Raw genomic sequence first — 27,667 nt, 5'->3', positions numbered from 1 at the left:
GAAGAACCCAAACGATGCAACGCGTGGCAGGTAGTTTTGTGTTAGTTAACCCTTTTCTTTTTTCTTTCCGCAGTAGAAGATTTGATACCTTTGTTTGGCATTGTTTGATTTGGATGAGCCTAACCCTTCGACGGCCTCAAAATTTAAATTTTTTTGTAAATCTCTGCTTAATTTTTTTTATGAGAAAAAACTTTTACGAGATAAAAGTCAGCGTGGGCATGTATGTACTTCATTGTAATGTAATTACATGTGTACATACCGAATAGAGATTAAAATAGCATATAGGGTGATTGTAATGTAAGTACGTAATATCGGAGTATTTATAGCCTTACTAAGTATCGTTATTGATTGTGCGGATGCGTGCGCTACAAAGTATTCGAACCCTGCGGGCACATTTTTAACCTCTTTTAGTGAAACGCTCTATGTATATAATAGGTTACATCCGCTTCTTCTGAATGTTATTTTTTTAAAAGTGATTTGTTTCTTTCGTAATAATGTTTCCATCAATTTGTTAGATGCTTTAGCACTGGTTCCAACACTTTGGGTAGGAACAAGTTTTGGATCTATATTAACTCTGCTGATAACCCTGCCAGAGAAAGAATTACGAAGAACTCAACCTGTGTTGGTGGCAATTAACGGTAATATACATTTTCATAATTAACACATTGACAACTTTTTTTCGCTTATTCTGTAGGAGGGCCATTGGTTCGGTTGAAGGGTTCTGTAACTTCAATATCATTTTTAGACTCTTTTGGCTCTTTGATACCATATTCATTTGAATCTTGGCGCGATGAAAGAGAAGGGAAAAAAGATCGTAAGTATTAATTAAGAATTTAAGATTCCAGTACAGTTGTATTTGTATTAACCACATTAATTTAAAAATGTTGGTCATAGTTTTTAGCAGTCTTACATAATTCTATAAGGAAGTTCAGTATTTAGTGCAAATGGCCTGGCACCATTGCATTTGCAAAGTGGTGTAGTATTTTTACACAAAACGCCAACCAATTCTACCACTCTGCATTTGCTACGCCATGGCAAATACGCAATATCGAAAACCATAATTTATTTTTATGCTCAGCTGAGCAGAGCTCACCGAGTATATTAATTTTGTTCGCATAACCGGACCCCGTAACGGCATAAACTAATCGAGATAGATATAGACTTCTCTATATCAAAATGATCTGGGCGAAAAAAGAAATTCTTTTAGCCATGTCCGTCCGTCTGTCCCTGAGCACGATAACTTGAGTTCATTTTGGGCTATCTTAATGAAATTTGGGCACTCATCTCAGATCGCTATTTAAAATGAACGAAATGGGACTATAACCACGCCCACCACGCCCAATTTTTCGATATAGAAAATTTCGAAAAACCGAAAAAGTGCGATAATTCATTACCAAAGGCTGATAAAGCGATGAAACTTGGTAGTTGGGTTGACCTTATGATGCAGAATAGAAAATTAGTAAAATTTTGGACAATGGGCGTGGCACGTCCCACTTTTAAAAGAAGTTAATTTAAAAGTTTTGCAAGCTGCAATTTGGCTGTCGTTGAAGATATCATGATGAAATTTGGCAGGAACGTTACTCCTATTACTATATGTGTTCTAAATAAAAATTAGCAAAATCGGATGACGAACACGCCCACATAAAAAAAAAATTGTAGAAGTCAAATTTTAACAAAGAATTGAATATCTTTACAGCATATAAGTAAATTCAGTCAACATTCAACTCCAACATTTGCCTCCAAAGCTCTCAGCTAAGTATGTAATGTTTGGTTACATCCGAACTTAGCCTTCTTACTTGTTTTAACATTGAATAGAAAATAAGCAACTGTCAATACAAAACAAAATGTTTAAAGAAAAATTTTAAAATGAAAAAAGTTGTTTACAGTCCGTAGCTTTTATTTGGTCTTGCAACGTTTTCAATATCAAATGCACAAAACTCTGAACTACCTTTACATGTATATTTCTTTATCATATATAGAGTGATGGGCAGTTGTTGCCACCCTACCCGATTTTTTTTTTTTTTGCTTGTGAAAGAAAGACTTTAAGCTTTAGAAGAGTGTAGATAGTTGTGACCAATTATTCATTTTTGGTTTACAAAGGTTTTTGTTTTTATCGGGCTATTGATAATTATCATTGGAAAAAAATTATGGTTCTGGCCTTGAGCTCGAATCGAACCTTGAATTTTTGGTTTATTTAAAATTTTTTTGTTATGCTAACTTTGAAGAAATCATCTTTTTAATACATGTTTCCAAATAAAAATTACACTTTTTCTTATTTATATATCTATAAAGTTTACAGATCGTTCAACGTAGTTCAAAATCGTAGCATGTACATATTTCAAAACACATCAAATGTTATTCCAATCAATTGTATTTGAAACTGCGGTAAATACACTTTCAATTAGTTGCATTTACTTCATAAACTATAGAAAGTACTTCAAAATAGTAGTATGCACTTAATACAACATCAAATTTAAATCAAAATTTGTTATATGTACTTCCCAATATAGAAGGTGTACTTCAGAAGCTAATAAACAAATATGTATATACATGTCTCAACAATTAGGATAAGAATCTGAAGATTTTGGAAATAAGATTTGGTTTCAAATACCGGACATTCCCGACACTGGGCCACCTCGGGAAGTATTGATGGTCTTACCACAGTAAGGGGCCCTGCTGTGGCGCTGAGCCCGCCTTGTCGGGCAGGTGGTCGTACGACCAAGATGAACGACTCATTACCTAATTGTAATAAGGAGGATGATAAGAGAAGGACTGAGTCGCAAGCCAAGGACGACAAAAACGCATTAAGCGATGCCAGTGGAGAAGGGTACGGAGCAGAGGAAGTAAGAGAGCTCTCTCGCAGTACCGTGCAGCACTAAAACTGTCCAATGCCTGGGAGCAGTGGTCGACCCAACAGAAGTGGAGATCGAGCGCTTGGAATGGGCTCATGAGGCCGTAGAAGTAGGTCTTAGTAGGTAGTAGATATTAGGTAGTAGCATCTTAGAATAATAGTTGAAGCATTTAACAAAATAGGTGAAGAAACTTCACCTGGTCTTTCTTCGCTACACTCCACAGCCGGGAATAAAAAAAGTTTAATATGTTTTTTTCCGAAAACGTTATAAATTCACTAATTTTATTACTTTAATTGTTATAAATTAATTTCAAACTTCAACTTTTTACTTCTTACAAACTCAAAGCCAATAGGTATAGAAATATGCCACCGTGGTGTGATGGTAGCGTGCTCCGCCTATCACACCGTATGCCCTGGGTTCAACTCCCGGGCAAAACAACATCAAAATTTTAGAAATAAGATTTTTCAATTAGAAGAAAATTTTTCTAAGCGGGGTCGCCCCTCGGCAGTGTCTGGCAAGCGCTCCGATTGTATTTCTGCCATGAAAAGCTCTCAGTGAAAACTCATCTGCCTTGCAGATGCCGTTCGGAGTCGGCATAAAACATGTAGGTCCCGTCCGGCCAATTTGTAGGGAAAAATCAAGAGGAGCACGACGCAAATTGGAAGAGAAGCTCGGCCTTAGATCTCTTCGGAGGTTATCGCGCCTTACATTTATTTTTTTTTTAAGTACAAAGATATGCAAAGTATTGAGCGCGTCCGCGTGCCGGTTAATAATGCTTGACTGTTGGTCGGTTGCCGTTTTGTTGATGGCGATGGCCCTTCGTGGGTGTTGGCACCTTCCAATTCGGCGCGCACGGCCGCGCGTAAGGATGGCGCGCGCCGCCGTGTAATTAGGGATGTAGGCGGCTTAAACATCCTGCCCGCCCTGCAGGGAGGTGCTAGTGAGCACCTTCTGCAGTTCCTGCAGGGCGCGGATGGTCGTATCTAAGGCGCGACTGGTGTTGCGCCGTTGACATTGCGCCGTTTGCAGGCCTTGTGAAGTGCGCCCGATCGTGCGCTTGGCCGTCCGCTCCGTTTTGGGGGTTGCCACGGGTTTGGTTGCCGGGTGCGCCTTTTGTGCCCTACAGGCGCAGGTGAACTTCTTCTCTCTTTTCTTCTTCGCTGATTTTGGTTTTCGTGGTACTCCCCCTTTTTTTAAAGTTGGGGCTTTGTGCTGCCCTCGTCGTCCTTTCGGCCCCTCGTGTAGGAGGGTGCGATGCGCCAGACCGCAAATTTTGCACGACCCTCGGGAGTCGCATTCACCCGTTGTATATGTGAGGGCTAAGCAATTGTAACAATAACCCTGTGCCCTGGCCGCATCGCCTTAAAAGCCGGGCAGGTAGCGGTGGCAGAGCCGACACTGAAGGCAGTTGTCGGTCTCTGCCGTGGGAGCCAGTGGACATGCTGGTCGAGATGCCATGATGGTGTCGTCCTGAAAGTACAAGAGCAGACAGAGAAACGAGAAGTAGTTGGATACAGCGGATGATAAACGGAAATTTAATTATACAGGGGAAACGTATATAAGTTAGAGCGCTGTGCTCAAAGAGTGCTCCATTGGAAGGAAGCACAGTTTAACTAAGGGGCGCATGACAAGCCCATTTTGGGTGCGAACCTCTACAACCCGAGCATGGTTGTCAGGGCCGAGGCGAACGTTCTCGATTCGTCCCAGACGCCACTCGGTGGGTGGGAGCGAATCTTCTTTAATTACGACGAGGCCATCTGGTTGAGGATTTCGCTGTGGCGTTTGCCATTTATAGCGCTTCTGAAGGTCCTTCAGATAATCCTCTTTCCAGCGTCGACTGAATTGGTGATGAATCGATTTGAGTTTTCCCATCGATTTATCTAGGAGAGGTCTTCCGCGTTTGGCTCAGGAATGGCTAATAGCGGTGCACCTCGAAGGAAGTGACCCGGAGTGAGCGCTGTGAAGTCAGCTGGGTCCTGGGATAGTGAGGTTAGAGGCCTCGAAGTGGGTTTTAAAACTTTTTACTGCGGATTCCCACAAGCCGCCCATATGAGGGGCACTGGGTGGAATATACTGCCAGTTTATTCCCTGGGGGGCATATTTCTGCACAATGTCCGCAGAGCATTCGTTAAGAAATTTAACGAAGTCGCGTTCGAGTGCGCGCTGAGCGCCAATAAACGTTTTACCATTGTCGCTCATCATCTTTGAGGGATAACCTCGTCTGCCAACGAATCGGGCGAATGCTGCTCGAAAGACTTCAGTAGTAAGGTCCGAGCATAGCTCGAGGTGTACCCCTTTTATGATAGTGGTCGACCTCAGAACCGATGCTTTTATTTGGAATGGACCTGCAAAGTCTACTCCTGTTGTGGAAAAGGGGAGTGAGAAATTGCAGCGCTCAGGTGGTAGAGCTGCCATTATTTGCGTGCGCGTTTTCTGTTTGAAAAGCGTGCAAGATTTGCATTGAAAAATGCATTTCTTTATAAGAGGCTTTAGTTTTGGTACGTAGTACTCTTGCTTCACCATTTGGAGCATTAACCGCATTTCTGCATGAAGAAGCAGGCGGTGCACAACTCCAGATACAACTGGCAGAACCTTGAATCCGGAGGAAGGATTACTGGATGCTTCTCGTTGTATTGCATTTTAGAATGTTCCAATCTCCCACCGATACGTAGGAGCCCGTATCCATCCAGAAATGGGTCAAGATCCAGAAGTGAACTCTTTTTGCTTATTGGCATATTGTTTTGTAAGGCACTCTTTTCCGCCCAGAAATGACGAGATTGTGTCATTGCCACATGCCGCGTTTTCACATGTTGCAACTCTTTGTACGTCAGATGGGGATTATGTGTTGTTGCCACCGATTTGGATTTGTTGCAGGCATTGTTCGCAAAGCGGAACACGTATGCAATCATACGGAGAGCTCGAGAGTATAAGGAGAAACTTTGAAGAATATCGTCCCCTTCCTCGAGTGCGTGATATGCTTCGACCTTGCGTTTCTCGGGTGGAGAGGCGCTACCTGTTTTCGGCTTTGGCCATGCCGAAATGTGGCAAGAAAGCCATTGTGGTCCGTGCCACCATAGTGAAGAGCCTATCAAATCATGCGGCTTGCAACCACGTGTGCCAAGATCAGCAGGGTTGTCTTGGCTAGATACATGGCGCCAGGTGCCGCTGGGAAGATATTCTCGAATTTGAGAGGTACGGTTGGCCACATAAGTCTTCCAGGTCGATGGAGATTTCTCTAGCCAGGCTAGTACAATCTCAGAATCTGACCATAAGAATGTGTTGCATGCTTGTAAGTCAAGCTGTTTTCGAATAGTTGAAGCCAGTTTTGCGAGTAGGACTGCATCACATAGCTCTAAGCGGGGTAAGCTTACAGTTTTTATGGGGGCAACTTTGCCTTTCGCAACCAAAAGAGAAGATTTTATTTGGTTGCCCACATGTGTGCGGATGTAAATCGCTGCGCAATATGCTTTTTCCGAAGCATCACAGAACCCGTGGATTTGGGTGTCTTGCCCTGGAACGACATTAACCCATCGAGGGATTTCGATGTGGCAAATGGCTGGCAGATTTTCTGCGAAATGTTGCCATTTTGATAATGTTGCGGGCTTGGCGCTTTCATCTCAATCGCTGCCATCCAGCCAGATTTCTTGGAGAAGCATCTTGGCCTGGATCATAACTGGCGACAGCCATCCTGCCGGGTCAAAAAGTTTTGCAACAGAAGATAAAATGTGTCGCTTTGTAACCGCATTTTGGGTGTGTTCCGGCAGAATGGTGTATGAAAATTTGTCCGTGAGCGCGTTCCATCGAATGCCAAGAGTTTTGGTATTGGAAGTGCTCTCAAATTTCAAGAAGTTGGAGTTTAGAAGATCCTCCTTCGGAAACTGTTCTAATATGGCCGGCTGATTAGCCGTTAATTCCTTTAGTATGAAACCAGCTGATTTTAGGGCATTTATGACTTGAACGAGTGATTCAGTGGCGTTATCGATGGTATGACTTCCGGATAGGATGTCGTCGACATACGTTTGTGTCTTGAGAATTGTTGCAGCCAACGGGAATGTCGCTTTCGTGTCAGCGGATAGTTGATGCAACGTACGAATAGCGAGATATGGTGCACAATTGACGCCGAATGTAACCGTTTTTAGACTGAAATCGCTAACAATGGAGATGGCCGATTTGCGAAATAGAATTCGCTGAAAATCTTTATCGGCCTCGTGTATGAGGATCTGACGGTACATTTTTTCAATGTCTCTATTGAACACATACTTCTGCATGCGCCACTGTAGAATTATTAGCATGAGATCTGGTTGGAGAGTTGGACCAGTGTATATCACGTCATTCAGGGATTTTCCTGACCCAGATTTTTTAGAGGCGTTGAAAACCACACGAACTTTGGTGGTGACCTTATCTGGTTTGACTACCGCATGATGTGGCAAGTAAAATGAGAAGACCTTGCCATTCGAAGTTATTTCGCATGGGTCGGTAGATTCCATGTGATAAAGGTCGAGATATTCTTGCAACACATTGTTGTACATTGTACCTAACTCCCCCTTTTTCTGAAGTGATCGCTCCATGCTGAAAAACTGCTACAGAGCAGCCGGGCGGGATTTGCCGAGTGAGAGTTTTTCAGGAAACTCTTCCTTGAATGGAAGTCGCACAATGTATCGACCGTTTGGTGCACGTGTCGTGGTTGTTGCGTATATCTGCTCACACGCTTGATCCTCGGGGGATATCTGTGGAGGTTGTGGAATTTCCTCCTCTTCCAAAAATTTTCTCAGTTGAGAACTGAGTGTCTCGTTTGACGCTTGGACTTGCGTCGAGAATGACACAACATTTTCAGTTATTGGACCACTGAGAATCCAACCAAAAATGGTTTGTTACCGCACACCTTTTTTATACCTTCCAGCAGAATTTGTGGAAGTATGTCGCTGCAAACGACCATGTCAGTCTGACCCGGTATGTGGCAACTGGGATCAGCGAGCTCAAGGAGTTTGAACTGCTGCCAGATTTTGCGACTAATGGTGGATGTTGGCAGATTTTTTGTCAGTTGCGGCAACACAATGGCATGAGCCTTTATCCTTTTCATGGCCTTGGATGCAACCAGTGTCAAAGGACAAAGCTTGGAGGACTTTTGTACGACTTGTCCGCCCATGCCAGAGATTTCGAACTTTGAATGTTCGAATGGAAGTTTCAACCGTTTTTGAACTTTCGAGGAAATGAAAGTTCTTTCCGAACCCTCATCAATAAGGGCTCTCAGTTGAAATAATTCCCCTTCGTGTTCGACTGCGACCATAGAGGAAGGCGAATTTGGTTATCATTGGCTGCATGCAATGATTGACCCGGTGCGTGTTTTGAACAACACGGTAGCTCGCTAGAATCGGAGCTATTCTGCATTTGTCGAACGGGAGATGTTGACTCAGCAGTTTTGTGCTGCACGTTTGGTGCATTCGTTCGCGGGGTGGAACGTTGAGTTTTCGGGCTCGCATGCAACAGCGTGTGATGCCGTTGATGACATGTCGAACATGGCCACTTGCTCGTGCACTCATCGATGATATGAGTGCTGCTAAGGCAGTTTTTACACAGCTTAGCTTTTTTTACGAATTGTGTCCGGTTTTGCACAGACATTCGTTTGAAACGTGGACAGAATCTAATAAGGTGCGGGGAGTTGCAACATTGGCAAGTTTCCTTTTTAGATTCTGCCACAAGGGTTTGCGTCCTGTTGAAGGACCTGTTTTGCGCAGAATTTTGATGAGCTACTGGTTTTTGTTGTTTGGTTGAAGCCTATTGACTCTTTCAACGACTTCATATCTCGAGGTGAGAAAGTCGTTCATTTGTGACCATGAGGGTAGATCTCTTCGAGAAGAGAGAGACTGTTCTCAAAGTGACAGGGTTGTTTCTGGGAGCTTTGATGAACAAATGTACACCAGAATCGGATCCCAACTGTCTGTCGTAACTCCTTGGGAGTGAAGGACGGATAGGCAGTTGTTGATTGTATTTTGCAATTTCTGAAGTTGCTCACTGTTTTCGGATGGAATAGTGGCAAGAGTCAGTAAGGATTTTATCTGGTTGTCAACCAAGATTCGCTTGTTTTCGTATCGTGACCGTAAAGCTTCCCAGGCAAGGTCAAAGTTATCATCGCTCAACGCATATTGTTTGACGATGGAGCCGGCTTTGCCTTGCGTTTTGTACCGGAGATGGTACAATTTCTCCGCACGGGAGAGCCTTGGGTGGTTAATGTACACCGCTGTGAACATGTCACGAAAAGCGGGCCATTCTTCATAGCCACCATAAGAGGTGTCCGCGTCGCATGCTGGGACTTTGAGGTAAATATTTGCCTCAGCCGGGGGTTGTTCCACGCGGTGTGGTGGAATCGGCGTTGCCATCATTTTGATCAACGAAATTTGATCGGCAATCTTTGCTTTTGTCACTTCATACGTATCAAGGCAGGCGCATTGTTTGCCTTGTATCGAACTCTTGAAGTCTTCAGGGAAACTTTCGTCTGGTTTCGAAAATACCAGATCGTAAACCGATTGAAGCCGTGCCCAATAATCATCTAGTGATTTGTCCTTTATGATGAGATACGATTCAGTGTGATCCTGAATCGGTGCTTCGTTAAATTTTGCACAGTATCTCATCAGATTGTCACTTTCCGCGATGAACTTTTGCGCGGATGGTTCAACTGATTTGGATTTCCGGCGGGGGGATCTTGACCTTTCCTTGGCCGTTTCTTTCTTTGGGCCACCTTTTGGTTTTGTCCCGGTTTCGGACGCTTTTGGGGGACTGAGAGGCATTTTATACAAACTTTTGGGTTTTCACCAAAAAAACCGAATAGGGATATTTTTTGAAAAGTTCCTATAGGGACGAAAATATCTCAAACTTGGTTTTGTAGGCCAGAATAAGTACAAATGTACGTGCGCAATATACAAACGTATGTATATATGTTTGTTTGTGCGAACGTAGGCACGTGAAACAGATGAGCTTCTCTGTTTATGTTTACAAACAGAAGAGTTTGTTTTGATTCGCTTCTTCGTTGCTTTAATGTCGCGTTTCTTTTGTGAAGCTGAGTGCGCTTGATTGCACTGTTGGGAGAGTGCAGCAAAGAAAGATGAAAAAATTGCAAATATGAGAGAGGTTGAGAAATTTGATCAGCAGTACACAACTCTCGTTGCTAATGTAGCTCTATGTGCTGGGAGAATGTCGCTGGAAGAGCGACTTGAACGTGTGAGTAAACACGTATGATGTTCTCTGAGTGGAGAAGTATGAATGCTGGAAAAGCAACTTGAAATTATTTGTACATGTATGTAAGTATGTACGTATGAATATTATGATTTTTATATATGCTGACAAGCAAGAAAAAATGACTTGGAAGAAGTTGAACTGTATCGACAAGTTCAACGCTCTGTGCGAACAACGGGGTAAACTCAGCTGTAGAAGAAATTTTTGCTGATGTTGTTCTTGCACAGTGGGTTTGAGTAGGCAAGTAAACTGCAATTTTTTTGTTGGTTAAATACCACTAGAAATATGTATACATATATATATATATATATATATATATATATATATATATATATAATTGGCGGATTTTGCCTATTGGTATAGCGGAATATTTTCTACCAATTTTTGGTTGCAAAAGGGTTGCAGTAAAACCAAAAATCTCCTTTTTTAAACAATTTTTGTTTGCATATAAGTGTTTGTATTAATGTATGTTTGTATCAAAACGGCACTTATGATGATTTCTTTTGTGTTTTAAAGACAAATTTTTCCCTTTTTGCAATTTTTTTTTTTAGTTTGAATTTTTGTATATATGTAATAAGTATATGTATAAGCAGCTTTTAAATTTGACACTATGAGGTGTTTTGCACTTTGGTTTTATATTATTGTCTATTTTTTAAACGAACGAAAAATTCGATTTATATAATTTTATTATCACTTTAAGGGTGGGCCAAGGATGGCTGCGAAGGACCATGAACAAACTTCACCTGATCTTTCTTCGCTACACTCCACAGTCGGGAATAAAAAAAGTTTAATAGGTCTTTTTTCCGAAAACGTTATAAATTCACTAATTTTATTAGTTTAGTTGTTATAAATTAATTTGAAACTTCAACTTTTTACTTCTTACACACTCAAAGCCAATAGGTATAGAAATATTTAAAATAAGTACAAAGATATGCAAAGTATTGAGCGCGTCCGCGATTGCCGGTTAATAATGCTTAACTGTTGCGACCAACTCTTGACTGTTTTGTTGATGGCGATGGCCCTTCCAATTCGCCGCGCACGGCCGCGTAACGATGGCGCACGCCGCCGTGTAATTAGGGATGTAGGCGGCTTAAACAATAGGAAAATAATTCAACAGTTAAATGGTAAACTAGACGGCAATCGAAAAGACTAAGCGTATCAAATTTTTTCCAGCATTAGAGACAAATTGGTGTCCTCACTGGCAAGATATGATATAGTACCAACGAGTTTCAAGAAGGAAATACAAATAGACTATAGCACATTCCTTCTGAAGTCAGCATCCGATTTAGAAGAGGAACTAAAAGTAGAACAAAAAGATGTAGAAAAACAGGAACAAAAGGAAATTTTAACAGAGACGCCAAACTACCAAACAAGAAAAGACAAAATGGCTCAAACCACAGTAGAATTCTTAAAAACGGCTTCGTCAATTCTACCTGAGTTTGATGGTAAACATGAGAACTTACATAGCTTCTTAGACGCACTAGATATCCTAGAACAAATTAAGGATACTCACGAGACCACAGCAGTCTCCATGATAAAAACTAAGCTCAAGGGAACAGCTAGAAACCTTTTGAGCACTGAAAACTCAATACTAGCAATAAGGCAAAAGTTGGGTTCAGCAATTAAAGGTGAATCTGTAGAAGTTTTGACGGCGAAACTCCTAAACGTCCAACAGCGCAGTAAAACAGCTAACCAGTACACTGCCGAAATCGAAAAATTCACAAAATCGTTGGAAGGTGCTTACATATCAGACGGTCTGGCACCTGATGTGGCAACCAAATATGCCACACAATCAGCTGTAAAGGCCATGTGTAAGAACTCGGCTAATGAAAGAGTTAAACTGATAATGCAAGCAGGAACGTTCACATCTATTCACGAATAGCTGTACTGAAGTCACGGGTAACCCAAATATAGTGTTACGCCTGAAGCGCTCACAAGGTAATTACCGAGGTAACTTCCGAAGAAGCTACCAAAATAATAATTATCGAGGTAACCAAAACCGAAGGTATTATGGTAATACTAACAGATATAATAACAACAATAGTAATAGACAAAATAATAATTTCCAAAGACGTAATTTTGGAGGTCAGTCAAGATCATCCAATCAGAGTAACACGAGCAATCTCCGTAATATAAACCAACAGGAAACCGAGAAAACTTCACTCCAAGAGTAAATTCTAACGGTAATATAATATGCACATTCAACTTGCATCTAAACAGCTACATATCTTCCAATACTACCCTAAATAAGTCAACCTCAACGTTCCTGATAGATACAAGAGCGGATATCTCAATAATAAAGAGGGGTCAAATTGACAGTAATGTCACAATAAATAACTCACAGATCACAGATTTAAAGGGTATTGGCCGAGGCATAACAAGCACACTTGGAACAGTAAAAGCAGGTCTAACAGATGTTAGTCTCTTAATAGGACACAAATTTCACATAGTAGAAGACAATTCCCCAATCCCATGTGATGGAATTTTGGGACTCGACTTCATTAAAAAATATAATTGCATTTTAGATTATAATAAAAATGGGGACCGCCTAATACTACAACCATACGATTACCCAGAAGATATAGTTATACAAATTACAAATAAACCAACAATCAATAGCATTACAATACCCGCAAGAGCCGAAGTAATTAGACAGGTTCATATCAATAGTCACAATAAGGGACTATTAGTACCTCATCAAGAATTGACTGATGGCATTTTTGTAGCCAACACGATAGTAAACTCAAATCAAGCTTTAATAAGAATAATAAATACAACAGATAAACATGCAATCATTCAAGATTATGACATCAAAACAGAAAGTTTAGAGGATTATGTAATAATTGAAAGTACACCTCACTGTAAAGCTAATAATAATAAAGAAAAGTTAGAAAGATTGAATAAAAATTTTCCGCCATTCGTTAGTAAATCACTCAACACATTATGCTCAGAATTCGTTGATATATTCTCATTAGAAACAAAACCAATCACGACCAACAACTTTTACAAACAAAAGTTGCATCTGAAAGATAACACTCCTGTGTATATTAAAAATTATAGACTACCCCAAGCACATAAGAATTAAATAAATAAACAAGTAAATAAACTAATTCAAGATGCTATTTTTGAACCATCAACCTCAGAGTACAACAGCCCTACTTTATTGGTACCTAAAAAATCCCTTCCGGGCAAAGAAGAAAAAAGGTGGAGATTAGTTGTTTATTTCAGACAAATAAATAAAAAATTGGCAGCTGATAAATTCCCTTTGCCTAGAATAGATGATATTCTAGATCAATTGGGAAGAGCGAAATATTCCTCATGCCTAGATTTAATGTCAGGATTTCACCAAATAGAACTCAGCCCGGAGTCAAGATATATCACATCCTTTACAGCGGATAACGGTACTTATTGTTTCAAAAGATTACCTTATGGCCTCAAAGTAGCTCTAAACTCATTCCAGAGGATGATGACATTGGCATTCGCAGGTCTAAAACCATCACAAGCATTCTTATACATGGACGATTTAGTCTTATTAGGATGCTCCGAAAAACATATGATTAAAAATTTACGGAATGTATGCTCCACATACAGAAAATATAATTTAAAATTACATCCGGACAAATGTCTATTTTGCAGTAAAGAAGTTACTTATCTGGGACATAAATGCACAAACATGTACTGGAATTTTACCAGACCCAAATAAATTTAAAATTGTTCAAAATTACCCAACTTCCAAAAATGCCGATGAAGCAAACAGATTTGTCGCATTTTGTAATTATTATAGAAGATTCATACCAAATTTCGCGGAATACGCCAGGTTTCTAACAAGACTTAGTAAGAAAAATGTAATTTTCAATAGGACAGACGACTGCGAGAAATCTTTTAATTACTTAAAAAATGCATTAGTTAGTCCACATATCCTACAATATCCCAATTTTGATAAAGAGTTCTTTATTATAACCGACGCAAGTGGTTATGCCTGCGGTGCTGTGCTAAGCCAAGAATATGAAGAAAAACAATTACCCATTTCCTATGCCTCAAGATCATTTACAAAAGGCGAAATAAATAAAGCCACGATCGAAAAAGAATTAGCGGCCATACATTGGCCAATTATATATCTTAGATCATATGTTTATGGCAGAAAATTCACAGTGAAAACGGATCATCGACCTTTAACGTATTTATTCTCAATGAAAAACCCTTCATCTAAATTAACTAGAATCAGGTTGGATTTGGAAGAGTATGACTTTGGGGTGGAGTACATAGCAGGAAAAGAAAATTACGTGGCAGACGCTCTGTCTCGAATAGATATCAATGATTTGAAAGAAATGTCAGTACAGGCATGTAAAATAATGAAAGTCACGACAAGATCGACAACTAAAAATTATTTCAGTAATAATAGTAATAGAAATGAAGAGAAGAAAAGTCACAACGACCAGACGAACGAAAAGACTAGTCCAGCTCGTTTTCGATCCACCGAAATTATATTTCAAAAAAGGAAAGAAAATTTGTAGTGAAATAAATATAGAGAATCAAATTGTTGAGGCGAAGATTGACTTAGGCCAATTCTTTACCAGGCTTATGGAAAAAGCCGGCAATTTGGAAATTAAGAAAATACAGTTGTCCTTAGGAGACAAATTGTTTAATTATACTCGAGTAGACACATTTAAGGAAATAGGTACCAAAGTTCTAAAAAATTTTACAATTACATTAACTCAGGAGGTTGTGCATGTGACGGAAAATGATAAAATTAAAAAGATTCTTCAAAAATATCACGATGATCCTGTTAATGGTGGCCACCCAGGAATCAATCGTACAACTAATAAAATAAGACAAAAATATTACTGGAAAAATATGAAAAATGATATAAGAAAATATATAAAGAAATGCGTTAATTGTAATAAAAATAAAATTTGTAAAAATTTAAAGGAACCAATGATTTTGACTGAAACACCACCAAAGGCGTTCGAATCAGTACAAATAGATACAATTGGACCTTTACCAAGATCATTAAATGGAAACGAATACGCTGTCACTCTGATATGTGATTTGACTAAATACTTAGTTGCAATTCCTATACATAGCAAACATGCAAAAACAGTAGCCAGAGCCATATTCGAAAATCTTATATTAATTTATGGAAGTATGAAAATAATAATAACGGATATGGTTTCTGAATATAAAAATAGCCTGTTTGAAGAACTATGTAAACTTCTCAATATTGAGCACAAAACATCTACGCCGTATCACCACCAAACTTTAGGCACTGTTGAACGTAGCCATAGAACTTTCAATGAATATGTGCGTTCATATATATCCATTAACAAAGATGACTGGGATGAACATCTCAAATATTTTGCATATTGTTACAATACTACCCCATCTACAGTCCATAACTATTGTCCATTCGAATTGATCTTTGGCAAAAAACCCCAGACTTACGAATTTTTACAAGAAAATACGGTAAGCCCATTGTACAATTATGAGGCTTACGATAAAGAAATTAAATATAGGTTACAAATAGCACAGGATAGAGCCTTTAAATTAGTAAAAGAGGCTAAAGAAAAACAAAAGATTATTTATGATAAAAATATTCACTATAAGGAAATAAATATAGGAGATGTAGTGTTAGTAAAAAATGAGGTAGGTCATAAGTTAGATAGTAGATATAAAGGCCCCTATAAGGTAGAAGAATTCGATGAAAATAATAATTTTACTATAATACCCTATAAGAAGAAAATATTGATAATAAAAATAATGACACTTTAATCCCATCTAGAATAGGAAATGAGGATAAGCAAAAATTTCTCAGTAACATAGAGAATCGCAATATCATAAATAATAAGAAAATAATAATACAAAAAAATAGACTTAAATTAGTAGAATAAGAAAATTTTCAACCTACAAACACCAAATACAAAAGTAGATTTAATTCATACTTAACTAAATAAAAATAAAATGCTCATGCATTCTCCAAATGCATAAGCATTCTGAAAAAAAGGGAGATGTAGTGTAAACAGCCAACAATTTAATGCCAAATATTTAAATCAGTCTAATATGCTACCCTGATACAAAAATAGTCTAAATGTTCATCAACACATAAATATGCATTTGATAATTATTGCTGACATAACCAGTCACACGATTTAATACAGGTGTGTGTACAACACACAACCAAACAAATTTGAATTCCAGCAAATTTGCAAACATTGCATTTCCCACAGAAGTCACAGCTCAACACAGATGTGTGGGTACATATTTTACATTATTAAGTGAGCTAATTAAGCAGGCGTCAGCTGCGTTAAATCAGCAAAACCCCCTGGAGAAAAAAAGATGACCAAGCTAGGCAAGGCGATTGAGGACTTGATGCAGTTCTTCATAGGGCGTAATAATATACACGCGGAAATCAAGCGCTTGGCCTCCGTAATAAAAGTGCTGTACATCGAGTCGGCCCTAGAGGTAAAGAATTTAGAACATAAATTGCGTGCAAGCGAATGCGCCAAGGATAGAAGTCCATCACCCCCAGGAAAGCGACCGAGGAATAATTCGTACTCGACCAAGGAGAACAACGTGGTAAAACCCACTACTACACTAAAAGATGTCTTACCAGGGCACGTGGGTGGTCACAAACGACGGCAAGAAACGCAAGAGAAGACGGAGCGGAAAGAGGAAACTGCAGCCCAAAAGACGGGAGAGTGGCAGTTAGCCAAAAAGAAGAGCAAGAAAAAATCACTTAAGGCTAGGCCGGATGCAATCATCATTTCCAAGGCGGGGGATGCGACGTACGCCGACATATTGCGTAAAGTGAGAAGATGCGACGAATTAAATCCCTGGGTGATGACGTCAAAACGATTAGAAGAACGGCGAAAGGAGAGCTGTTACTAGAGCTGAAAAAATTGCAAGATGGGAAAACAAGCGCGTACCAAGCAGAAATTGAAGCGGTACTAAAGGACTCGGCTAAAGTTATAACAAAGTCCCAAATGGTCACGCTACAGTGCAGAGATCTCGATGAGATTACTACGTCCGAGGAGATTTGCAACGCCCTCCACCAGCAATGCAACATCAAACTTCCAGATGTGGCTGCCATAAAAAGCATAGGCACAGGGTACAGTGGCACGAAGTCGGCATTTATAAGCCTTACAGCGGATGATGCCAAGGCGACTCTTAAGGAGACTGTAGATAGGTCTAGCCTATGCAGGAAATGCGGCCAGGAAAGTCATAAGGTTGCAAGTTGCGAAAATGCACCGAAATGCGCGCTATGTGGGGGACAACATTCAGCAGGCAGTTTTAAATGCCCACAACGAGAGGGAAGCAAAATGACTGTCTCATGAGGGTATTGCAGCTCAATTTAAACCATTGCGAGGCAGCCCAAGAGCTATTATCCCAAACAGTCTGTGAAGGAGGATATGACATAGTGGTACTTTCTGAACAATACAAAAATCGCCAGGAGCAGGGTTGGCTCTCATATTCAGCAGGGAAAGCCTCAATTTGGGCACCAGGGAAATTTCTCCCACAGGAAATTATGACGCCAACGGTAGCAGGATTCACGTGGGCAAAAATCAACGGTATATACGTATTCAGTTGCTATGCCCCTCCGAGTATGACCATCGCCGAGTTCGAAGACATGATATACGGGATCGCCATTGACTTCAATGCATGGTCATCTGTGTGGGGAAGTAGACGAACCAACGAAAGAGGGAGAGTTCTCCTCGAAAGCCTTACTTCTTTGAGGCTAGAACTCGTAAATGAACCAGGGATATATACCTTCGATACAGGTACCAGACGATCCATTATAGATCTCACCTTCGCTAGCAGCGAAATAGCAAGACGAGCAAAATGGTCCATAAGCAACATCTACACACACAGCGACCATAAAGCTATTAGCGTAGAGCTGCTCGAAACTCCACGAACGGTAGCAGCAAGACATCGACAAAGTAGGAAATGGAAACAGCACCTTTTCGACCCACAAATATTTGACATTATCTGGAAGGACGCCATAGTACGAGAATCGCATGCGAAAGACCAGTCGGTTCAAATCACTAAGTTGCTATGTATGGCATGTGATGCTGCCATGCCCAGAAGTCGCGGAAAAGCACAGCGCACTCCGGTATATTGGTGGAATGACGAAATTGCGGAAGAGCGTAGAAAATGCCACAATGCACGAAGAATAGCGCAGAGGGCACGCTCATCACCACGATATGCAGAGCTACACATCACCTATGTCGCACAAAGAAAGGCACTTAAAAATGCCATAAAAAAGAGCAAGAAATTATGCTTTAGGGAACTGCTGGATAATGTCGACCTAGATCCTTGGGGATCAGCCTACAGAACTGTGATGGCCAAAGTTAAAGGACCGATATCACAGCAACCTACGTGCCCGATACTGATGAATATTATTGTTGAAACACTTTTCCCGGCGCAAGATCGCTGGACTTATCCAAGCGAGGATCTAGAAAGTACGGAAATTCCGCAAATTACAGAGCAAGAGGTGCTGGACGCTGCAAAAATAGTTGCTGATAACAAATCCCCAGGACCCGACGAAGCACCAAACATAGCCCTTAAAGCCGCGATTACAACTAGGGCTACATTATTTACTGATCTTTTTAATGCCTGTATGCAAGAAGGCGTGTTCCCTCGCCCGTGGAAACGACAAAGACTTGTCCTATTGCTGAAGCGTGGTAAACAGCGGGACCAACCATCCTCATATAAGCCACTTTGTATGCTGGATTCCCTAGGGAAGATTTTCGAGCGTATAATTAGTGAGCGCCTACAGCTGACTCTAGAAAGACCAGGTGGCTTATCGAATAGTCAATATGGATTTCGCAAATCAAGATCCACCGTAGATGCAATACAAACAGTCGTCAATATAGCTAGAGAAGCTATCTCTGGAGGCCAAAATAAAAGGAAGTTCTGTGCACTGATTATGTTGGACATCAAGAATGCTTTTAACACTGCGAACTGGATGCAGATAATGGCAGCGCTGCAAAGCTTCGGCACTCCAGCTTACTTACGCAGAATTATAGGTAGCTATCTTAAAGACAGAGTACTTCTTTTTGACACGGATCAAGGAGCAAAAGAGTACAAAATCACAGGAGGCGTCCCACAGGGATCTGTTCTCGGTCCAACGCTTTGGAATGTAATGTATGACGGGGTGCTAAGGATTGATCTACCAGAAAATACGCAAATTGTGGGATATGCTGATGATATTGCAGTGGTAGTAGTGGCCAAGAAACTGGACCTGCTTCAAGCATTATGTAATGACGCCGTAGCAAGAATAAAGGAATGGCTGACCAATACAGGACTGGAGTTGGCTAGCCAAAAGACGGAAGTGGTATTAGTAAGCTCCAAACGGTCGGCGAACGAGTTAGTCTTAACTGTCGGGGATCATCAAATCACCTCAAAGGATTCCTTAAAATACTTAGGAGTGCACATTGACTCTAAGTTAACTTTCAAAGAGCACTTCAGAGCGGTGGGGGAGAAAATTACCAAAGTTAATGGATCACTTATGCGAATAATGCCTAACAATGGTGGTCCGAGCGAAGCTATACGTCAGTTATTATCCACAGTAACCAGCTCAATAATACTATACGCAGCACCAGTGTGGTATGGATCTAAACAGACCCATCAAAAATATATATTAGCAGCGTACCGACTTGCTTCTTTAAGAATAGCAAGTGCTTATCGGACGGTGTCCGACGACGCGATCCTGGTTCTAACCCGGAAAATCCCAGTGGACTTACTGGCAAGCGAAATGGCCGATCTGTATAACACTAATATCGAGCGACCATCTGAAGAAGACAAGAAAAGAGCAAGGACACAAATAATAGCTAAGTGGCAAGAACGGTGGGAGGCCTCGAGTAAGGGGCGTTGGACTTTCACACTAGTTTGGAACGTAGCTAAATGGAATGAGCGGAAGCACGGCGAACTGAACTACCATCTCACGCAGATAATGAGTGGACATGGCGGTTTCAAAGAGTATTTATGGAAGCGTAGGATAGAGGAAGATCCTCATTGCCCAATGTGTACTACAGAGTTAGAAAACGCAGAACACGTCATGTTCTACTGCCCCCGTTTCCACGAAGAAAGACTCACCTTGCATGGAGTCTTTGGGGAGGAACCTACCACGAGAAATTTAGTTTCACATATGTGCAACAGGAAAGAGTGCTGGACTGCAGTGAGCAAAATGGCATTTATAGTAATGACACGCCTGATGGATGCTGAGAGGGAGCGCAGAGAAATGCGCATGCGAAGCAGTGGCGATTAAATGGACACTCAGAGCAAATAGCGGGAACCTGGACGCAGGGACAACAGTACGCTCTTAAAAAATGAGAAATATGGAACGCCACCCTGAAGTAATGCGAAAGTGGTGCCGGGGTGGGCGACGGTTCCAGAACGGGGCTGTTTTTTAGTCTACGGATACACGGTTGCTGCGACGGCAGCAATTATGGTGCATTAGGCATTTTTCAGCCTCCCCGCAAAAAAAAAAAAAAGGTACATATTTTGTATCGAGTTGTATGTAGGTATGTAAGTATGTATGCTTAAGGTAGATATGCATGTAAGTATGTATGCTTAAATGTAAATATGTATGTAAGAATATGTTTATAATAGTTTAATATAAATAAGCTGAAATATTTGAATAAAGAGACATTCAGAATTCGCTCACTGACGTCAAAACTCATTTACCTGCATTTAATCTTTTATAAAGGCAAATGTGCTATAAGCGATGCCCTCGGACTCGGTTTAACGAGCCCCGTGATGGAACGGTAGATGAATCCAAACGGAGAAATGCGGAACAGAGGGAGCAAGAGAGCTCTCTCGCAGTACCTTGCCGCACTAAGAATAGTCCAACCCTTGCAAACAGTGGTCGACCCAACATAACTGGAAAGGACCCAGTCCCAGAGCCGCGAGCAGGCCACATAGACAAGACAAGTCGGTCTAATGCTCTAAGATAGATAGAACCCAAAGCCAGGTAAAAACTACTTGAGAAGCAAAAACTTCGAAAGCTGCAAGTCAGAGAGAGGACGTGAAAAGTGGCCATTTGCCAAACGTTAAGGAAGGAGAAAAGCGAAAAAAGGGAAGTAACGCGAAGACTCCGGCTTTTTCGGAGGGGCCAAAGGGAGGTCACAACAAGACTCCGGTTGTTGCTGAAAGGTTAAGTGATGTGGCGAAGCAGTATCTGACCTCCAGGACATTTCCCAAGCTGGAAGATGTAGTACTGACCTTTCGAAGGGTCTGATACACTAAGTACCTTCCAATTCTGTGTCGGTATATTCGGGTTGTGACTCTACGGAATGCGCAGAATTTCAATGACTTTTTGCAGGAGAAACCTTGTACAAAATATCTATGAAGCGTTCTATACAGTAAGTTGTCGTGGAAGCTCAACGTGGAGGAGAGAGTGAAGAAGGCTTCCACGGCAATTTATGAACGTAAAAGAATAATGGGTTGTATGTGGGGACTTTCGCCCTCTCCCTCTCTCTCATTGGGTATTTACAGTGATTGTAAAGCCTATCCTATACTATGGAGTCCTTGTCTAGTGAACAGCTGCACAAAAAGGTACCTATCTAAAAAAATTAGAGGGTATATGCAGGCTATCAACGCTTAGCACTACGGAAGCTCTGAAAAAAACCCCGACGGCTGCATTGCATGCCATTCTGCGCATTCCTCCTATAGACCTGGTGGCGAAAAACATAGCATCGACAACTGCAACAAGGTTCAATGCCTCGGGGCAGCTTGAGCGCAGACCATACGGGTATTCTGCCGCGCATAGCAAAAGGGCAGTAAAGTGTAAAATGTGAAACAAGAGAAATATGACGTGCGACTTTTACGTTGGTTTTAACTAAATAAGTAGTTGTATTTGGTATGCAACAAAAATTTATGAATATGTCCCTTTAAACGACTTTATGGAGCGCCATTATCATGTGATTCTGGTGTATATTTTTTTTGGATCCCGAATTTTGACACGAACTTCCTTCATATCTTGCGAATCTAAATTGAATTTTACTATTTTTTAATCTATTTTTCATAAAATAGTTTGATTTACATTGCTTTTATGCATTGAAATCATTCATACAGTAAAATTTTATAAAACTGTTATTCTAAAGTTAAAATATAACATATTTATGTATAACCAATTTTCGGAGAATGAAAGCAGCAATATTAATTTTATACTGCTTTCTTGCCTTGGAAAATTGATTTACATTTCTTTTTTGGCTGAGAAATTTAAGATATTTGAAATATAAACAAATTTTAAATTTTGTTGTATCTTTAAATTTGAATTCATAGTAATTAATTTTTAAGTTTATGAGTAAATTTGTGTCGCAGAAATATATTGGCATCAAAATTTCTAAAAGCCAGCATGTGAACATTACCGTTCTTTTAGTATGGTATCATTCCGTCTATCCGATGTCCTTACGGAGCATGTGGAAGAACATATTATGACTTTGGAAATATGTATGTAGAGTAAACTATTTTGAAGAACATTTCATGATTTTAAAGTTCCTCGCACCGTTTCGAAGTATACTTTATATCTTTTGATGTACCACAGTAAAAGGTGTAGTTTTAAACGGAGTTTGTTTGTAATAGGAGGTCACTGAAATCATTCATTCGTGCAACGATTTGTAGTATAACATGTAATTTGAACTTCTTTTTCCCAGGAACCCCAACAAAGAGTGGTAGTAAAACGATCCCAACTTTAACACCAACAACTGCCAATGCGATATCCAATACTCCTGTGGGAAATCTTTATAGCAGCAGTAACAATGCTAGCAGTAGTGGCATAAGTGGAAGTCTCAGCACTGGGTTAGATTCTTTAACTGATAGACAATATATAGTAATTACAAGTGAAAAGCAAACAAAAGTCTTCGATATTGCAAATCAAAGTTGTATTTATCACAATAATTTATCAGAAATGGATTTTGCGGTAAAAGCTCAAGCTATTTCAATGAAAGGTAAATCTTAACAGGAAAACATTATTGCTATTTAAGTACATACATACATATGTTCATATTGAAAAATATAATTTGTATGTTAAGTATAAACATCCACTTTTTATTTAAGTTCAAAAAAATTATTATGTATTTATGAGCTTGAGGTCGAACAAAATATTAAAACCTCAATGTTTTACTTTTTAAAAACTTAGGTATTTGGTCGATATTTCGACTCCAATCTGGAGTTATCATTAGGACAATTGAACAAAAATAAGAAAACAAAACACCAAAGATTTAAAATTTCTCTTCAATAATATAGACATACATATTGTAACGAATTTAGTGAAATTCTGCTTATTTGAAATCTTCTGCTAACGTCCGAATCGACAAATTGTAGAATAAATAATTCCCATATTCAGTAATGCAAAATGGTCTTTATTAGTCTTCTTTGAGAGTACTTCACAATGACTCTTACTTCACAACTAATTGTGTGTTTAAATCAAACTGAACACTGACTACTCAGCTTTCGCTGCTTTTATACTCTCTGTTGCCTCGTTCGCCCATTTCTCCTAAGGTCTAGTAACTTCGCGAACTTCAGGCCTGTTTCCCAGCCATATATGTACATGTATATTTGTATATGTATATTATCGCATAGCCATATGCGTGTGTATATGTGAGTACTACTTCGGCTGATGGTGAGTATCTCTCTGCTGCCTTGTATGTACATGTGTAAATGATGATTAATGTGTTTATGTAGCCTGCTTTCATGTTGTTGTGCCTTTATTTAATAACCTTAAGGATGCGAGTATCAATTAGGGATGCTAATATTCGTCACAATATGAACAATCACAGCTTACTTGCGTAGATATGCTTGATCGACCGATCAGTTGTTTAAAAATATATGTTAAAAAAGGAATTACATTAACAAGAAATAAAATAAAGCGCGAAATCTGGTGGACTATGTTAGACTTTATGAACAATCCTGGTCATTCATTGCCTTTTGTTGTTGTTTCAGGACCAAATTGCGATACACCCTTGTCTTCAGTTTAAGTTTAGTACGTCCCACATATGCCTTGTTGCATAGAATTATTTTCACTTACGGTAGTCTAGCTTTGTATTTTCATGTTTAATATAATTCCCTTTTTAACATATATGTATTTTTGAACAGCTGATCAGTAGATTAAGCATATCTATACAATTAAGTTGTGATTGTTAATATGTATGTTTGTCTATAGTACTGAAAAGCAATTTTAAATCTTTTGTTTTTTATTTTCTTGTTTTTGTTCAACAAGGATATTAATAATATGGATATTAACTTCTAAAATTTAAATATTTATATATTTTTTTTAAGTAATTTTTTTGAAAGGGTAAAAAATTTCTTTTGAGAAGGTCCACACCAAAACATAACATATCAGTCACATGTCACTTTGACTAAATTTGCAAAGCTTTCTATTGAAAGTGTTCATTTGTGTGACACAAATTATCTTAAACAAGCGTAAAATGACAGCTTTCAGGGAACATGAGTCCGTAGTGTTACCAGAAGTTTGTTTTAACGACCAAACTGAAAACCCCTACCAAAAACCAGGACCTATGTTATAAAATAACTCCGTCCTCTTGGCAAATACTAGAAGCTTCCTAGGACTTAAGCCACTTGCTGCTCCTAGATCTGACAGCTGTATCACTCCTAATAGCTGGAGTCTTAGCCTGGCAGTGCAGGGCACGAGCACAGAACGTGCTCGATCGTTTTTTCCTCCAACACGCACTTCTTACATCTGCTATCACTGACCAAGCCTAATTTAAGGGCATGTGACGCCAGAAGGCAGTGTCCAGTCAGAATACCCGTCATAAGCCTACAGTCCTCTCTTTTTAATGATAGAAGCAACTTTTTAGTCTAAGGTTGTAAGACCTACACATAATCTTCGACAGTTTACAGCCCCGCGCTTGAACCCACATCTTTCCCGCTTGGTCGATCATGTGCACCTCTCGCCTTCGCTTAGTCTCGCTCAGTCTAATTGGGACGTCTACGTAGCTGGGCTTCAAGGGATGAGCCCTTTTTAGCTTAACACGCATTTAGATGCTGTGCTATGCGAGATTATTGCCTTAATTGCTGCTGGACTGTCAATATAAAAGTCAACACGGTTGCAGCTTAAGCTATTTTCTTCCAGGGTTTCTACTGCTGTGGTTACGGCTAATATTTCCGCTTGGAAAACGCTACAGTAATTTTGCAGCCTGTAGGATCTGCTTATTTCCGGATCAGCACAGTATACCGCAGACCCTACTCCTTCCACTACTTTGGAACCATCTGTGTACACATGTATCGCCTCCTTCGACATTTGCGCACCCTTGCGCCAACCATCCACCTCTATTGTGGCCTTAAGATCTCCCTCGAAGCGCAGATAGGGAATCAGGTAGTATGTTCGTCTTGTGATTGATGACGCTATACTACTATGGCCATATGGTCGGCGCTCAAGCTGCCCCGAGGCACCAAGCCTGGTTGCGGTTGTTAATGCTATGTTCCTTGCTACCAGGTCTACAGGTGGAATGTGCAGAATGGCATACAGTGCAGCCGTCGGGGTTGTTTTCAGGGCTCCCGTAATGCTAAGCATCGATAGTCTGCAAACCCCCTTTAATTTTTGATGTATGTTGTTTTTTGTGTGGCTTTCCACCAAACAAGAACTCCATAGTATAGAATAGGGCTTACAATCGCTGTAAAAACCCAATTAGAAAGAGAAGGCGATATGCCCCACGTACACCCCAGCATTCATTTACATGCGCAGAGTGCCGTGGAGGCCTTCTTGACCCTTTCCTCCACGTTGAGCTTCCATGACAGCTTACTGTCTAGGATGATTCCTAGATATTTTGTGCAAGGTTTCTCCTGTAAGGTTACCCCTCCTTACTTAGGCCTGGTCCAATTTGGGACCTTGTACCTCTTTGTAAACAAGACCATATCCGTCTTCTCCGCCAACCCGACATTAGATGCTCAGGTATGAATATCCCGAAGCGCCCGATCCATCAAAGAACTAAACGTTGGAAGGCACTTTCCACTTATGACAATTGCAACGTCATATGCGTAAGCCGTAAGTTTTACGGGTCCCTCATCGAATCGCCTGAGCAGTTGGTTGATGACCAGCGTCCACATCAGAGGTGATAGCACCCCTCCCTGCGGCGTGCCCCTGTCCACTGATTTCGTGGCCTCGTACAATCCTCATTTTGATGTAATCTTCCAGCAATTTAACATGCAGGCGATCCACCTGGTTAAGGCTGGATGTACTTTAATGTAATTAAGACAATCCATAATCGCCCATTTATAAATATTATTGAAAGCCCCGGCAATGTCCAAGAAGGCTCCTAGAGCATACTCCTTATATTCCCGGGATTTCTCTATCCTAATTACCACCCTATGCAATGCGGTGTCTACCGACTTGCCTTTGGTGTACGCATGCTGTGTTGTGGAGAGCAGCTTTTCATCCACGTTGGATTTTATGTACACATCTATCAGCCTCTCAAAGGTTTTGAGCAGAAATGATGTTAAGCTAATGGGTCTATAGTCTATGAGATACACGTTACCGATCTTCCCCGTCTTTGGCAGGAAAGCTACACGAGGAGTTCTCCAAGAGTGCGGTACATGATTCAGCCTTATGCACCCATCGAATATTATTCTAAGCTATTCCACGACCGCAATACTTGAAACTTGTAGCATGGCCGGGAATATACCGTCTGGGCCCGGCGATTTAAACTTAGAAAATATTTTCACTGCCCCTTCGATCTTGGTATCTGTCACCAAGCCCGGCACTACCCGCTCCGTGATCGAAGTGTGAGTGATGTCTGCTGTCTCTTCTAAACCGTCTCCCGATGGGAAATGTGTGTCGAGAAGCACCTCAAGGGATTCCTCACTATTACGTGACCATTCCCCGTCCTCTTTCCTTATTAGTTCCTGGACTATGTTTCCCCTTGCTAGTACTTTTTTCAACCGTGCTGTTTCGCTGGAGCACTCTATGAACGTACTGAAACTTTTCCATGAGATTCTCTTCGCTTTGGAAATTTCACGCTTGTAGATCCTCAGTAGATCCCCTTACTCGTCCCGACACGCTTCGCTTGCCGTGGTATTTGCGAGCTTAAACATTTCTTTTACCTGTTTTCTTAGAAGACTCAGGTCATTGCTCCACCATGGCGGCTTTGCTTTTCTTCTAAATCTTCTTAGAGGGCAAGTTTTGTTATACGCAGTCATAAGCGTCCTTGTTAGGAACTCATTCGACTCCTCCAGTTCCTCCACATTGGTAACCTCTTTGGGTTGTCCCAGTTTAGTTTCTACCTGTTTCTGGAATTTAGTCCAGTTCGTTGACCTAGGGTTTCTAAAGGTTCCTCCCTTCTCTACCCTCTTTAGGGGGATGCTGAAGCTGATATACGCATGGTCGGAGAAGGATGGTCTATCAAGAACCATCCAATCATACCTTGATATATCACGTTCGCAGCTCAATGTAATATCCAGAACATTGCTGGATGTTGGACCAATGTATGTAGGGTTATTCCCCCTGTTGGCTATCTGCAAATTGGTTTGCAGGATGTAACAAAATAGAAGTTCGCCTCTCTTGTTTGTATCTGCTCCCCCCACGCGTTGTGGTGCGCAATCGCATCTGCGCCTATGACCAACCGCCCTTT

General features: G+C 40.5%; 1 protein-coding gene across 14 annotated transcripts in view; it reads left to right on the top strand.

Annotated features, from left to right (window-relative positions):
- Tomosyn (syntaxin-binding protein tomosyn) overlaps positions 1–27,667 on the top strand; it is an 835,312-nt gene that overhangs the window by 464,084 nt on the left and 343,561 nt on the right. For 10 of the 14 annotated variants that reach the window (XM_067782363.1, XM_067782355.1, XM_067782358.1 and 7 more), the window contains 3 exons: positions 516–638; positions 695–814; positions 22,736–23,029. The exons of 2 other annotated variants lie outside the window; for them this stretch is intronic. In XM_067782363.1, the coding sequence (XP_067638464.1) occupies positions 516–638; positions 695–814; positions 22,736–23,029 (537 nt within the window). The remainder of the gene's footprint in view (positions 1–515; positions 639–694; positions 815–22,735; positions 23,030–27,667) is intronic. 2 more of the 14 variants (XM_067782362.1, XM_067782367.1) reach the window with 1 other exon arrangement.

Source organism: Eurosta solidaginis, chromosome 4 (genome assembly GCF_040869045.1).
Source record: "Eurosta solidaginis isolate ZX-2024a chromosome 4, ASM4086904v1, whole genome shotgun sequence".
NCBI classification, from domain to species: Eukaryota; Metazoa; Arthropoda; class Insecta; order Diptera; family Tephritidae; genus Eurosta; species Eurosta solidaginis.
The sequence above is the reverse complement of the archived record's forward strand: the minus strand, read 5'-3'. Positions and strand labels throughout refer to the sequence as shown.